The sequence below is a fragment of the Tachysurus vachellii genome, chromosome 6 (genome assembly GCF_030014155.1).
Source record: "Tachysurus vachellii isolate PV-2020 chromosome 6, HZAU_Pvac_v1, whole genome shotgun sequence".
Taxonomy (NCBI): Eukaryota; Metazoa; Chordata; class Actinopteri; order Siluriformes; family Bagridae; genus Tachysurus; species Tachysurus vachellii.
Genome location: NC_083465.1, coordinates 17,158,532 through 17,175,194, shown reverse-complemented (window position 1 = coordinate 17,175,194; position 16,663 = coordinate 17,158,532). Strand labels below are relative to the sequence as shown.

The window sequence follows — 16,663 nt, the reverse complement described above, 5'->3', positions numbered from 1 at the left end:
GCAGATATAAAGTTTGGAGTGTGTTTTTTGAGTTCATGTTGTAGGGTGTAATATGTGATTACTTGTACTGTGTCTCCTCCTTCTTTTCTCTCGTCACTATTTATTCTCTCTTGGAGAGCAGGTGGGTTTTTGGTAGTCGGCTTTTAGACCAAAGGTGAGTACAAATTACCTCAGTAATATATATAACATATTTACCGAGTAAATATTGTACTGTATGTATATGTAATAGTCTTCAGGTTTTTTTAATGCATGTGAATCTTGCAAGTCTGTAGTCTTTATTACTGACTCTGAAATAATGTGCGTCAAAGCAGGCACCAAAATATAGCCAAGTAACCTGATTTATAAACTGCATAAAGTATGAGGAAGTGTGTGTTATGCAACTTTCATATATGTATGTTTTCTGTCGACATAGCATTCACGTTGATCTTCTGGTTGTTTTGGAGAATGGTGATCACGATGGATTTAAGGTTTTGCCTTCTGTTTATGGCTTCTGTCTCTTTTGGAGGATGTTGGCAAGCACCCTGGTTTTGCCATGATTATGACTGTCCAGTCTACACAGTTGTGAATACATATGGGGTAGGATCTTCCTCTGAATGTTTTCCACTGGTGTTTGAATTTATGTAAAGTATAGACAATACTGTCATAAATCTATAATAATTTATTTTCTGTTATGATCAGAGTTTTCAGGAGCGTCGTTATGATGCCAGTCAGTGGATCACTACAGACATTGCAAGCACCAGAGTCAATGACATCCAAGCAGGCTTTTGGAAACTATATTACTTTATGCAAAGGATAAATAAGGATGGTACATACAATTCTTAAATTGAAACAGAAGTCTGTGACAAAGTACAGCTTGAACACTTGTAATGTTTGTTAATTTTTTTTTTCTAGGAAATGAAATTGTCATGACCCGTCCAGTAGTGATTTCAGTAACTGAAGCAAGTGAGAATGGGGGTAAACAAGTGTCAATCTCCTTCTTCATCAGTGCAGGCGTTGTCCTCCCTGAACCTAATGATGAGACTATCAAGAAAAAAGACCTGCCTGCTGCAACAATATATGTTCGGTAAGACTAACTTAGATTAAAATGTATACTTGTTCTGGTTGTTTTTTAAAGACAACTCGGTTACAGCAGAGATACCAGCAGCAATAACATTAGCATGTTTGGGTGGAGGTTACAGATTATAGATAAGGTTTCGAGGACAACTTAATCTGTGTGCATTCCACAGAGAGTGCTATAGATTCTTTAACTGTTTCATGAATTAACTTAAAAATGAGTACATATAGCTATATTGGAAAATGTTATTCCAAGGCAAAGTCATTTTTAATTCTTCTAAAATAAATTAAAAAAATTATTATAGACTTCATGAACTAAAACATACATTGGCACTGTTTTATATTTCCAAGAATCTTTCTAAATTTTCTTTTATGTACCTGACCTCTGCATTTGCACACTGTCTAATATCCTACAACATCTTAGTAACATCCAGCAGACCAAATTTCAGGCTAGAAATTTTATTGAAGCCATTATCAGAATAAAAATTTCTCTAACTGTGTATAAAATCAGTCTTTTGCTTGCACATTGTTGTCTTTCACCTGACAGGGAATTTGGGGGAATTGCATCTGAGGAAGATGTCAATGAGAATGTGAAGAAGTTGAAGGAAGACCTGAAAGTTGTGGGGAAACAGTTTGATGGCACTAGATTTGAGGCGGCTGGATATGATGCTCCATGGATCCTAGTGAACAGACACAATGAAGTATGGATATATGCTGCCTAAATATAGCTCCAGATTATTCAGTAACAGCTGGGAATTACAGATTTATGAATCTCATAATTGTTATAACTAAACACTCTCACACTCAATGTGTATTTTTGCAATCTTTAACTTGTACTTAAAAAGTCATTTAGCCAAAGAATTGTAAAAGAATTAAAAGAAATAGTGGATGAAGTTTTTAAACAGTTTTTAGTTTTTAAACAGTCACAGCTGCCTTAAGATTGTTTCCTTAAAATAAAAATATAAAGGTATAAATATAAAGAGGTGTTTTTTTTCTTTCTTCACCAAATAGCGCACGATAACAGGCATAATTAGCAAAATGTTGTTTAACCAATGTGCAAATTGTTGCTTCACAACTTATTTAATTTGATACATTACATATAAAAATGTTATATATACTGAGCTGTAGAATTAGCCATTTCTATTCACATCAGTCATAAAATCAGAAGGTTATTTGTTTACATCACATTGCTCAATTCTGTATTGTTAGATCCTCTGCTGACCTAAACTCAAATTCTTAAGAGATGCTAATTCCTTGGTTAGGATTAATGAGTTCCCATTGTTTCTGCATGGGACCTGAAGATCCTGTAGGACCTGTTCAGCATGATTGTCAAAAGTATGTTCCCACAGTGGAACACTCATTTAAACCTTTAAAACCCCTTTAAATCATTTTTTTATTGTCAATGTAGAGAAAACATGTTGATACCCTGAAATGAAAAATAAACAGGTGAATTTTCAGGTGTATTTAAAGCTAAACAACCATATAGCTATATTAGCTATGCTAATGGATATTTATTGTAATGCGCTGCATTTAAAAAATACTTTGACTGTAAATTATTAATTGATAAACATTATTGCGGTAAAGAAAGTGACCACTTAAGTGTTCTGCTTTGAATCTGCTTTGAAATAAGCATAATTTAACAAATGTATTGCAACACAATTATATTATTGCATTTTACAGGGTATATGAATCTAGTTACCAATGAAAATATCCTGCTGGAGAATTCATTCTTGAAAAGTTCCATGACCAAAGTGAAGGTATTCGAGAATGACAGGTATGAAGAGAACGAAGACACATTCGTCTACATCAAGTTTAACCTGAAATGCAGCTTCAAGTACCTTTTTAAGTAACAACTGAATTGCACTTTGAATAACTTTCACTATCAATAGATTCAACAAAAGTATGGAAAACCTTGAGGCTCTTGATTAGACTTTATTTGCTTCCATAATATCACAAAGAATCAGTGTCAGAAGCCATGGAATCTACACTGAACATTGAGTTATTAATGAAAGGACTGGTTTAAAAATGCTATCAGCATGTCTTTATAGGTGTAAAACTAGCTGAATCTGAGTGGACGGTGCTAAGCTATCAATGCATATGAATAAGCGTGTTCCTCTCTATGTTCATATGTACAGTCCTTTCTGAGTGGGAAAATGGGTCAGGCCACTAGAGACTGTGTGTCACCGTGACTGATCAGCAGTCAGCTTAATTAGTCCTCGCTTCTCTCCTTCTGGCAGAGAAGGGAATGTGATGAGCCTGCACTTTGGCACTACTGCAGCTCTACATCTCATCTTTTTGCACTTAGAACTGCAAAATGGGACACTGGCTCATCTGGATAGAACATTCTAGGTCCATCTACCACCTACCTTTATTTATCTATTATTTATATTCATTCTGTACATGAGCACTTTTACAAAGCAGGTGAAGCTATTTTAAACTGGATAAGATGTAGAGAAAGCAGATTTACTCGTTAATTTCCATAGAAGAACCGAACTGTTCTTGTCACTGCGGCGGCATTTTCAAATATGTACCTTTTATTAGGTGTCTTCAACCTAGAAAGAAAGAATGGTGTACCTTTAAAGTGTACATAAAAGGTAGGTAATTGGACATAAAACATCAGAACATTTGGTCATTAAAAAAACTTATATATCTACCTACTTTACCTATATTTATTATTCTTTAATAATGGGTACTATGTAAGTAAGTGTCCACACACACACACACCAACACACACACACACACACACACACACACACACACAACAAACATACACGCACTATATGTTACAGTACACTAGATGGCAGTGTTGTCTTTCTGTGTTCTTCTAAATGAGCTCATAATCCTAATTGTGCTTAAATATGTTTTGAAGTTCATTTCTTTTAACATTTCAAGTTAGCTGCTGTTATTGTGTCTAATTTGGAGGGAAATGTCAGACTTTACATTTAGTGAGATTTAGGTAAATTCTTATAATAAACACAGAGCCAGCAGCGTTGGATTATAGTATTCTTTGACTCGGACAAATCTCTCGACAGTGCACACTGTATTTGGTTACCCAAGCATGTGGGCAGTGGAATCCTTCACTCATGTATGGGAACAACACTATTCAGCATGCCTCTTTCCTTCTCGCTCAGTGGCCTCCTCACATATGACTCATGGTCTCCATGGTTACACCTCTATAGCAAGAAGCTGGTCACACTTGTCAGAAACATAATTATACCTTTATGAACATGTATGCTCATATAGCCCCTGTAAAAGCACCAAAATGTGTTCTTATGACTCACACAGAACTTACCGAGTGCCGTTCCCATATCATTTGTTTCAATCAGGAGAATGGTTATCAGTTATATTTCTAACCAGCTCTGAAAGGAGGCTTTTCATTGCCTGGCTGCAAAGCCAGCGAACACAGTCTTCTTTAAATCACTTTGCATTTAACCAATAATTAGCTACAAGACTGGAGAAAAATACAGTTTACATTTACCTGCTTCTTGCTGTCAAAATGCAAGCTGAGCTGGTCAAACTGGGAGACTGTCTTTTTTCAGATGGAAAGTGTTGGATAAGAGAAACTAATTTCTGCATTTTGAACCAATGCTAGGTATATATTAAAAGGAAATAACATACCAGTTACACAGTCTATAAATCTTCCATAAATAACTCACCAGGTGCCAAATATGGTCTACCAGTTTGACCTGCTGGGGGGGTTAGGTGTTTATTATTGATAAAATATTATTGTTTATTATTACTACTTGCCACAGTTTTCATGGTGGTCGCAATTTTCTGCTCTAAATGTGTTGGTCTTATGTAAAGCCTGAGCCAAGAGTTGTTTGGTAGACATCATGGGAATTAATCTTATCTGAGATGGGATAGTTTTCTAGGAAATGCACTCATATGGAATTCTGACTGATAAAAAAACTCAATGTTACCCACATTTCAATCTCTATGTTGGTGCTTATCCACCTGACCTTTCATCTGGTTCTGTGCTCTCTCTCTCTCTCTCTCTCTCTCTCTCTCTCTCTCTCTCTCTCTCTCGTTTTGATATTGCAGCTGACTGAAAAATTCAACGTAAAAAAGCTTAAAATCCCCTGCCCTTATTTCAGATTCCTTTGTAACCCATAGCAATATCCTCCTCTGTATTGTGTTCAGGATTTGTCACCTTGCTGTACCTCAATGAAGGTGACTCACAGAAACTCCACTCTAAAAGTAGGGCAGCTGTTTTTGTGCAAAGTTTCTTCAGACATCTCAACCTATAACAAAATTTCTCTCAGGAAAAAAGTCTTCCATAAATACCCCTCCCTATTATTGATAAGGTTGAAATTTATATGCATCTTCGTTAAAGAAAAAAAAAGATTTGAGAATAAATTTAAAAAAAAGAGTTCCGCATGGATACCATGGTAAAACAATGAATGTCCCAAACATTTATGTCACATTTATGATTCAATAACTTAGTTCATCCCACATGAAAACTGCAGTATTATTACTGCAGATATAAAGCAATATTTCAGTAGTAAGGAGGCCTATATTCTCCCATAGCTCTCTCTCTCTCTCTCTCTCTCTCTCTCTCTCTCTCTCTCTCTCTCAAAGAAACTGCATAAAATGCTTTGGCTGCTATCAAATATGTTTAAAAAAAATGTTTAAAATTGTTTAATTGCTAACAATTCAGGAGAGCTCATAGCAAACCCTTCGGTAAGTCAGCAGTTGTTCTGTCTCTTCTGTTTACCTCAAAGTCACAGCATTTATTAGATCGTTTTCTTTTTCCTGACATCAGAGCTTAGTATTAATGAATTATGGAAAGAAGATTTTGGAGCTTTTGTTTTGAATTAACTATTAATGTTGTTACAACCCGTGAAAAAGGTGTATTGTATTGTGTGTTCTTGTACATGTCTGTGTGCAGTTTGATTCCAGGCCAGAGTTTCCAGCCTGCCCTAGCTTGCCCTAGCATGTCCTGATCCTGCCCCCATGTTGATGACATCATCACTAATGGACTATATAAAGAGAAAGCGGAAGAAGAAGAAGGAGGGTGTTGTTAGTAGTGGTGATTACGGGGTTTTTTTTTGCGTTGTGATAGTTCTGGTATTGACTTCTGCCTGTTTTTTGACTCCGAGCTTGGTTTACCCTTGGATTTGTTGCCACGTTACACTTTGTATATATACATATTTTTTCACTGTAAAATTTGTCACTGTTTCACTGGCAGTAGGGGTGTAGCTGCCTCTTTTCTTTGGGAGTGGGTTCTTTTTCTGTGTGTGTTTTGGTAGGGAGTTAGGGAAGTTCCCCACCTCCGTGAAGTTGGCACCCCATAAAACGAAATAATCACCAAAACTATGCCATTCGACTCTGTCCAGGGTGTATCCTGCCTTGATGCCCGATGACGCCTGAGATAGGCACAGGCTCCCCGTTGACCCGAGGTAGTTCGGATAAGATAGAAGATGAGTGAGAGTGAGTGAGTGAACTATGCCATTCGTTTGTGCTACGTTTGTGCTGATTTGTGCCGCTAAAACGAACGTTTGTGCTGGAGATATTAAACATTTTTTTGACCGTGTGACGTCACTTCCCACCCCACATCGCTCAAAACCGGCTTAGTTCGTTTGTGCTCGATTTGTGCCCATTTGTGCCGTTAAAACAAGCACTGTATCTGTTTTCCTTCCTGAGACATAACCAAAATATTTTCGGGAACCTTGACGTCACTCTCCACCCCAGTTCGTCTAAATCACACAAAACTGGTGTCATTCGTTTGTGCTCGGTTTGTGCCGTTGAAATGAACGTCAAGTATATTTCCCCTTCTTAGAAATAAAAACAATTTGGAGCTGTGACGTCACTCTCCACCCCGTGTCGTCCAAATCACCTCCGTGAAGTTGCCCTGTATTTTTTCTTTTCTTTGCTTTCAGGTAAGGATAGTTGTTTAACTATTAGACCTTTTTTGTTTATTATTTTGGCCTTGGCCCACCTTGAAGAGATGCCTGTGTACTGTTGGCTGTATGCATCATTATTTGTTTGTAAATACACTTACCTAGAAATTCTACTTTGTGTGGTTTCTTTTGGTATTTATAAAGGTATCCATTCACTGAATCCCGAGCTATAACGCTGTGCAGCCCAACCCTAGACTGGGTTGTAACAATGTTTAAGAATGATTTCTAGAAGAACATGTTCTGAATCAAGTCCACATGCGTTCATAAGCAAAGACTAGCATTAATTCATTCATATACAGGAAGCAGGTTTGTAGCATAGCGCTACTCGGTTTCCTAATCTGATTTATTAGAATGATTTGGTTCATTTTCTATAACAGCAGAACATTCTTTATAATGCATTACTATTCTAAATTACCAGCTCATTGGCACACACTCCACGTAATCAGAATTCTAACTGGCTGTTGTTTACATAATTGTTTACGTTTTCCATATATGATGTATGTTTATTTAAAATGTATGGTGTCATTACATTATAACAGTAGGTGAGCTTCCTGCAACGGAATAGGCATCAGGACAGAGGACTTTCTGGTTTCTCTGTAACATAAGATTGATTTTTGTCTCATTAACTTCAAAAGACAATTAAACGAGACATTGTTAAGATAAGATAATAACTGTTTACAGCTCATATAATGCAGGTGGCAATGAGCAAATGAACCTGCAGATGCTCCATTACATTAAATATAATTATAAACTGATATAAAAAGGATGACATTTTACTTAAATAAATAAATAAATAAAATCCTGGGAAATTGCAGTGAATTAAAACCCTTAAGAATGTGTTTTATAAGAAATTAGTGAACTTCACCTACCCAACTGATTAATTCTCTAAAACAGCATGACCCACCAAATTTAACCGTTACATACAAACAGCATTACTAATGCTAATATAACTAATACTAATATAAAGCACATTATTTGTGACCTGGTTGTGGAGCATGTTGCGCTTGACAGAACAACACAGCAGAAGAGCAATAAGGAACTTGATAGATTTCACACCATGTTAAAGTGAAGCAAAATATATTTTTATACTGTAGAAACTGACATGCTGAGATTAGGTAGAAATTTCAGTTCATGGTTGACTAATTAAATAATGTAAATCTGTCCATCACAAGACACTTTCATTTGTATAACCACATTCCAATCCTGACAGTAATATAAACCTTAAAGCATACAGATTTGTACATAGACATTAAGTTACTTGTGCTAGGTCTGTGGTTAGAAGAATAATATGGAGTTGACTCCTTTTTCCCAGCACTCTTCTTAAATGGCCCTGAAGCAAATATTCCAAGAATCTTCACTTGGCTGAGCGTGCTTTGGTCAAGCCGAGCTTCATCTCACAAATATATTTGTGTATGTGTTCTGACTCAAACACAATAAATGATAAGGACAGTCTGCACATTGTGTAAAGGCCAGAGCAACCTCATTATCATTCTATATATTTTCGATGCAAAGAGTAGTTAGAACACACAGTCCTTTAATTTAAACTTTTATATATAGCATAATGCCTAATATCTTCTCCAAGAACTCAGCATTACAAAGCTAATGATGTTACTTCTGCCAGTACTGCTATAGCTCACTACGTCTTTGTCCAATGCCAAAACAAACTCTATTCTGCACCTCTCAGTTGATCTCTTTCTCCTTCTCCTCAATGTGACAGCAGGGTGCAGTGATTTCCTCAGAGGACAGAGCACTGTCCAAACACATAAAAAGTCATGGGCTGCCTGCAGGGCCTCAGCTCCTCCAGTCCAATGTGGTGTTTGGGTAAAGTGCAGGCAAATCTCAGAGGTGTTGTCGGGTCAGCTGTCTTCCCTTTTCTGATGGCTTTCACGTTAACTAGACCTCAAAATTCTAACTAAAAATGCAAAACAGTTTGATCATTTATTTTTTGGTGATGCATTGAGCACAGACTGATATTTTTGCACATCAGCCAGTGTGCAAGGATGGAAAATACTTGACTAACTGTATTTTGTTACTGGTAATTATTTTGTGAATATTGTTTTTATTATATAAATTATTCTTGATATTTTTTAAGCTCTTCAAAATACAAATCTCGAAGGTCGTTTCCTCTCTGACTGGACAAAATACATCAATCAAATAGGCTTAGTTTGGCATCCAATCTTAGATTATCAACCAACCAAATTCATTTAGGTAGAAAATACAAGAATCATGCCAATTCACCACCCTTGTTCTACTCATATTACATCATTTAGTGCTATAGCTACCGGTGTATGGAAAAGCCCAAAGACTGTAGTGCCAGCTTTGTTGACTGGTCCTGCCTTAGTAAAATATTTCAAAATGCTATAGTAGGCAAACATTTGCCTCCATATAAAACATGCACTCTTATTGCAAACTTACAGAGTATGAATTATGTTTTCAGGCACTGTTGTTCTTAAAAAATCTATTCTATTTTAGCTAAGAAAAATCTTAAGTATTTTCACAGGAAAACATGCCATTTCCTTTAACATTACCTATTAGCAGTTAAAACATTTGCTTTTTATTTGTTAATGCTTTTTTCATACTTCTGCCATAAATTTAATATGATCTTAACATGTTATCTACTCTTGTAATTAATTATAATTTCTCAGTATTTTTTCAATCCAGTTTGTATAGGTGTTTAACATTAATACAGCTGATGTTCCAAATCATTAAATGTACTTATACATGCATAGCATGTAGTAATGTTTGTCAAATTTTTGTGGTATAAGAGGAATAAAACACTGTGTGACGTGTTGTTTTAAGAAAATAATAGACTATGGGCGGTAATGTTTCTTCATTTCACCTCAGGCCAGATCGCACCACCTGTGGTGTTTTATTCCTTACTTGTTACTTTGTTCACATTGCTAATAGTTTAATAATGTCAAGGTTTTATGACTTGTAAATGTTAACATATGCAGTACATAATGTTAGTTAAGACAACCTCAGTGTAAAACCTTACCATTACCTTCCTAAATAAATAATAACTAATTAATAAATAACAAGCACCAGAAAGGATGAAAGGTTGTACAAAGCTTTCATAAAACAGTGTAATCTAAGACATTTTTGTTTGAAGCCTGCATCCATTCTATCTGTCTTTTCCATTATCTCTGAGTTAATCATGGCAACAGACGAGCTGCTAGAAAGTGTGCCTAATTCCAAAACAGCAGTTACATAGAATATGAATACCGATACCAAAAGTATTCCATCCTCTGATGAGTGTGAGCTGAGAGTTCTGCAGTGTGGCTTTATAAATGAAAAGCTGTCCCAATGAATGGCCTGATGTAGTGTAGGATGTAGTGTAGGATGTAGGATGATGTAGTGAGATGTTCTTTTTCCTCTATATGACTCTGTATAACCCTTGTGAACAATCATGTAACAACTTGAACTGACCCTCATAACCCTCTGATTTGCATTTGTACTAAACAATGAAAATGGTAAGTACAGGGATTGGATGCTTTCATTGCTAATGCTATAGAACTTTCCAGATGCTGTCTACACATGGAAAATGCTTTTAAGGCTTTTCTAAGCAAAGCCAGTGTTAAGACCGTTAATGTAAAACAATAAATAAATAAGTAAATAAATAAATAAATAAATACTGATATGATCCACTTATTACAGCTTTGCAAAAGTGGATTTTAAGCCATTCTTAGTACATAAATATACTTATAAATATCAAATGATAAGATTAAAGAGGTTAGATAGAAATAGAATAAAAAATATTCAAAAGTGAATAATTAGCTAGGTAATCAAGGCTTTAGATAGAAAAGACCTACTTATAGTAGGTTCTTACAGAACTTGTTAACATAACATAAAATTTTATAAAAAGCACTCAACCTTTTTGGTATCAATCTATCGTGTTTTCTTGTTAAGCTTGATATTTAGTAAGTTTATTGAGACTCAGCCATGATATATTGTAATTTTCAAGCTTGGTAAGTATCTTAGTTTTATTTCTGAATCACCTCTTGTCATTACTGCATATACATAGTAGGCCAAAGTCCAGGCAAATTAATAAAAGCAGGTCAGCTAAAGGAGATGACATGATTCACAGCAAATCTTTTTCCATGCCTTTCATTACATCTGTTCATCCTTTTTGTCCTTCCTCCAGGTAAGGTTCCTAAATGAGCTCCATCACAGGATCCCTCCTGCTCCTTTTGAGCACAAGCACTTTCCTTTCTAATACCACTCGCCTGCCCTTGGCCTGACTTTGGACATTGGCTAATGTATCCTTGCCTAATATAGAGAAACCAAAGACAATGAGGGACTCTTAGAATAGACGCGACTTTTGTGCTCTCAGTGGAAAAATCAGGTTGTGTTAGCGTGGTAATGCAGCAGTACCAGTATTAGTTTTCACCAGATCAATATTTATCTCTCTCTGCTTTTTCCTCCTTCACTAGAACTGAAATATGCTGTAATCAAGTGAAAAAATCCATTGCTATTTAGATCTTTCTAAGATAGTATTTTTGTTCTACACAAAATTAAAAAAAAATTCCAATAAACAAACCTCAACATCACTGCAAGAATGCAAAAAAAAAAACCCTGAATATATGAGGATAATAATAGTAGAAGAAAACCGATACGTGTCTCTTCTTGTTCTTTGCAGTAGTGAGATTGTGTTTATAGTTTGTCTTGAAATCCCATTTGTTTTCAGCAAGTGAGATTGTCTGGAAGATAAGAAAGTCCTACAATTCTTTCTGTCTCTCTGTCTTTCTTTTTTATTTTCTTACTTTATCTCTTTTTCTACTTAAAGTATCAGTAATAATAGCACTGTCTCTTGCAGTGATTGGCATCAATATTGACAGTAGGAGTGCTGTGTGTTCTAGGCTTGGATGGACATACAGTATGGACATTTCTCTTTCCCATGGCAGGGAGACCGGTAGAGTCCATAATCATGATTGATTAAGTGGAATAGGGAAGCTAAATGAGAATTGTAGATGAGAACTTTGCTGTGGAATTGAGTATAACTTCAGTAGGGTCATGTGAGGGAGACTGGATGAGTATAATTGTAAGAACTTTGATTGAGTATGATAACACTTTAAATCAGACAATTATATTTTTCAAGTTATATTTCAAGTGGAACGAAATTAATACAAGAACCAGGACACGCTGTGCCATTTCTGTTCTGTAAAATCCACTATTTTGTTGGTTCTCTGCCAAGGTTTGTCCTCAAAACTGTAAAACTTAACATGATGAAAATATAAGTGGGTTTGTTGTATTTTTGTTTTAGTCATAACCCACTTGACATATATATTGTAAGCTTTGAAGTTACTAGTAAATCTCAAATCACATTGTGTGTGTTTTTTAAGTGACAGAGCATGTCTTAATGTCAGCTTCTCATACTTATTGAGCCTAACTATAACTGCTACTGCAGGGTGGTCAAATAAAGATTCTAAAGGAATGAGAATAGTGCTATGGGTGCAGAAAACAAATGGCTTTTTTGTCCATCAAGGAAAGTTGTAATGTTCATCTTCATATGTGGGCAAAAAGCATATTATTAAGACATAATAGTTTCCATTCACCCTCTGTTGGTTATAAATATTTTCTATAAAATAGAAGAAGAAGAAGAAGAAGAAGAAGAAGAAGAAGAAGAAGAAGAAGAAGAAATAGAAGTAGCTAAGTAAAAAAAAGTGATATAAATTTATTTCAGGAATGTGTGTTAATGACTGAGTTGTTTTGGCAGCAGTAATGAGTAACAGGACAGCATGAGTTGTTGTCTTCACCCAGCCCAATTCTCCTGAGATTAGAGAAGAAAGAACTAGGATACTATACAAGCAAGCAGTACTGTTATAAAATAGAATGAACTAAAATAGAAAAAGAACAAAATATTCCCTCAAAGGACAGGATGATTAAACATCCAGCATGTATCACTTTACATTGCAGAGGTGGTATTTTATCCATAACTCTGCTCCTTGGTTGACATTGAGTTAAGTGACAATTATTTTTGTCTTATTTCATGAATATGGGTAAATCCAATCTGATTGTGACAGAAAACAGAAAAAAGCCTGATTCTCAAGGGCACAAATGAAGGAGAAATTGTATATGGCGTAGAAAGACAGAACATTTACAGAATGTATGGTTAATAACTATCAATAACTTAAATTAGTACATTCTAGAAATGTTTGTATTTTGGTAAGGCCGGTGGTTATGTATTTAGTCAGAACATAACATTTTTGTGCACGTTGGTGTCCTTCTTATTAATAGGACAATACATATTAATAAAAAAATAAAAAGGGTATAAGATTAGTATTAGCTCTAATACTAATAGTCACTGATTATACACTTAAGGATTATAAGACTTTGCATTGCTTTGTGTGCTCTAAATTCAGAATTCTACAAATTTAGTCAAGGACAATTCCAGTTATCTTCAAAGCTAAAGAGAGGTGATAAAGGAAAAACTAATACAGTGAGGTGTTGAGCCAACATGAGGCATGAGAGCAGCTTCAGTGCAACTTGACATAAATTCTACAAGTATACATGAACACCAAGATATTCCTTCATTTGGTGTTTTGATGATGGGAGCAGAGAGTGCTCCAAAATCTGATAAAGACCAAAGCAAATGATTGACATCATTTTCATACACAAACTTTTCAGCTCTTATACGCTCAAGGGTTTTGTCATCACGATGGAACCATTTCATAACCACATAAACGTACCACATCCCTCACTTATGTTCTCATTCACATGAAAAAACAGTTCTATTTTTGTTTTTCCTTATGATGTACAGTGTCACATGAAAGTTTGTGAACCTTTCTGTATAGAAATTTCTCTATTTCTGCATAAATATGACCCAAAACATCATCAGATTTTCACACAAGTCCCAAAAGCAGACAAAGTGAATCCAATCAAGCAGACCAGACAAATATATTATACTTGGTCATTTTTTTATTGAGGAAAATGTTCCAATATTATATATCTCTGAGAGGCAAAAGTATGTGAACCTCTAGGTTTAGTACTTAATTTTATGGTCAAATTAGAGTCCATAGAGGACTATTGGAAAAATAATTTGTGGAGGAACGTGACCAAAAAAACCTTTTTGTTTTAAAATGAGAAGTGGTATTTTTGGAGAAAGGAAAATACTGAATTCCAGCATCGGAACCTTATACCTTCTGTGAAACATGGTAGTGGTGGTATCATGCTTTGGGCCTGTATTGCTGCATCTGGGCCAGGACAGCTTGTCATCATTGATGTAACTAAGATCTCAGAATTATGCCAGTGATGAAAATGAAAATGGCAAGAAATAATGGGTCATACACCAAGGCAATGAGCACAAGCACAAACACTACCAAAGAATAATTAAAGAGGAACAAAGATAATGTTTTAGAATGGCCAAGTCAATGTCCTGACTTTAATCCAAAAATAAAATTGTGGAGTAAGCCTGAAGTAAGCAGTTCATGTGAGGACAAACACTAGAATGTCAGGGTTGAAGCTGTCGTCTACTGAGGAATAGAATAAAATTATCATAAGCAAGAACTTGACAGTCATTGAATGTGATGATTTAACATCAATTTGACTACTTACTGATGCTTTCCCACAGATCTAAATCCAGATGTTCCTGTTCCTATTGCAACATAACCAATTGAGAGGCTTTGTGACTGAATTTTCTGCAGTTCACCCCGTAATAATAAACTCTGTTTTAACGTCACAGAGATCTTTTCCTCTCGACAACTTGATTCAGGATCGAGGCCGGGTGTTTCTTTTAATTTCTTACCCATCAATAGCTTCCGAAACACTTTGGTAAAGGCAGACTAATGACATACAGAAACTTGAACGTTCCAAACCTCAACTACACATAAATGTATATATCATGCATAGAACAATCTCTTTAAGTTTTTTAAACTAGAAATGCACCCAACAACCCCAAAGATCTTTACTCTCACAGTCCGCTTACTTGATATATTGTCTTCATTTCCTGTTGAAAACCCCAACCAGAAACAAACATTCAGTTCCCCATTTTATAAGAAAGATGTTAGGGAAGGTGGACAACAGTAACCCAGGTGTGTGTAAGTAGGCCATTCTTTGATCCTTGGTGGAATCTATGTCTCGATGCCCGGTGTCCTAAATTACATGTGGTCTTATGTGTGATTAAACATCTCCTCAAATCCACAACTCCAAAAGGAGCTTCACATCTGGAATATGAAAGGTTAGAGAGTTAGAAATGGAGTATAAAAAAGTTCCCAGTTAGTTTTGAGGATCAGGTTAATTTTCAAGCATTGTTTCAAGTAGCTAGAACAAGCAGTTATGGCCTGCTAACTGCAAGTAGCTTGTTTAGTTTTCATGGTAGTTTTACAAGCATCTGGTGTCCTGGTGAATGCACACTAATTACTTTTTGTATAATATATATATATATATACATATATGACCTTGAACAATATATATATATATAAAATATTTCACTGTACATATTGCCACTTATTGTCACTTACAGGTAGTTCACCAGAAGTAGGTGAAGCAGAACCAGAAGCAGAAGCAGCTTGTAGCTGCCATTTTCTTTGAGAGTGGGTTCTTTTTCCCTGTTTATGTATAGAGAGTATATAGACAGATTACACAGCTAGCAAATCATTACAGAGAACTCTACACATCAATCACAAATACAACAATCTGTTACCAGCACTCCAACACAACCCACTTCTAACACCCACCTCCTTGTTTCGCTTCTTCTTCTTAAATAGGGGCACCAATAATGATGTCACCAAAGAGGAGGCGGGATCAGGCTACAGCAAGCTGGAACACTGGTTGGGAGTTGGACCTGCACACAAAACATTACACACAAAGAACACAATGGAAAAACATTGGACATTAAATGGACAATGGACATTAAAGATATCATGGGTTGTAACCCCCACCTCACAGTTCCTGTTTGATCCTATGGTTTTCTGGTTTTACAACCTCCTCCCATTTCTCAAAAAAGCTGTGAGGGGTTTTGGTGACTCAAATTGCCACTAGGTAGGAAATGGGAGTGAATATATGCATGTATGCCACCTTGTTATTGAGTGAAACGCTATCCAGTGTGTAATCAGACATGTGTATTTATCGTCAAGTGCAAGCCATTGTAATGCAGTCACTAAAGATGAATGAATAAATGATTGACTGACTGAATGAATGAATGGATGAATGAATGAATGAATGAATGAATGAATGAATGAATGAATGGACAGTTGACTGTCCTTCTCTAGCACTATTTCTCACTAGCCTACAATTTGTCACTTCCCTCCCAAGAGTCAGAACCTAATGGGAGTAAAAGGGGAAAGCTAGTTGCCTAGAGCTTAACCACTTTTTCCGTTCATGCTGAAATTTTCCAGAGCTATTTATATGAAGACTTACAAGGCAAGTAATTAACTTTCTGCGAGTTAGTGTGGCATACACTTTTTCATTTTACTTTTAAAGATGTTAAATAAGTTCCTTTTCCCCTTACTTATTAAACTAAGCAAATTCTTCCAGATGGCCTATAAATGAGATGAGTAAAGAAATTACTGATGACACTTATCTTGTGAAAATTCACTCTAGGCATTAATTTCAATAATAACATATGTATCACTTATACCTTCTAATTCAATACATTAAGCAAAACCCAGGACTCATGTTCTACAGAGTTTGATCAAAGGCTTGCTGAGAATACATATTGGCTTACTGGCACATAGTTATAACAGAGGTGCACCTGTATGATCTGGACAATACAT

At 35.7% G+C, this 16,663-nt stretch overlaps 1 protein-coding gene across 1 annotated transcript; it reads left to right on the top strand.

Moving 5' to 3' along the window:
• The first annotated feature begins 92 nt into the window (after positions 1-92).
• On the top strand, positions 93-1,962 carry soul2 (heme-binding protein soul2). The gene is made up of 5 exons (XM_060871409.1): positions 93-154; positions 413-576; positions 679-805; positions 892-1,063; positions 1,601-1,962. The coding sequence occupies exons 2-5, from the start codon at positions 445-447 to the stop codon at positions 1,773-1,775; spliced, it is 606 nt and encodes a 201-aa protein (XP_060727392.1). The 5' UTR covers positions 93-154; positions 413-444; the 3' UTR covers positions 1,776-1,962.
• Positions 1,963-16,663: the final 14,701 nt, after the last annotated feature.

Excerpts from the sequence above, each read along its gene's own strand:
- soul2 (XM_060871409.1), top strand. The coding sequence starts at position 445 with ATGGTGATCACGATGGATTTAAGGTTTTGCCTTCTGTTTATGGCTTCT. Across the intron at positions 577-678 it reads CAGTTGTGAATACATATGGG|AGTTTTCAGGAGCGTCGTTA; the intron begins GTAGGATCTTCC and ends TGTTATGATCAG. Across the intron at positions 1,064-1,600 it reads GCTGCAACAATATATGTTCG|GGAATTTGGGGGAATTGCAT; the intron begins GTAAGACTAACT and ends TTCACCTGACAG.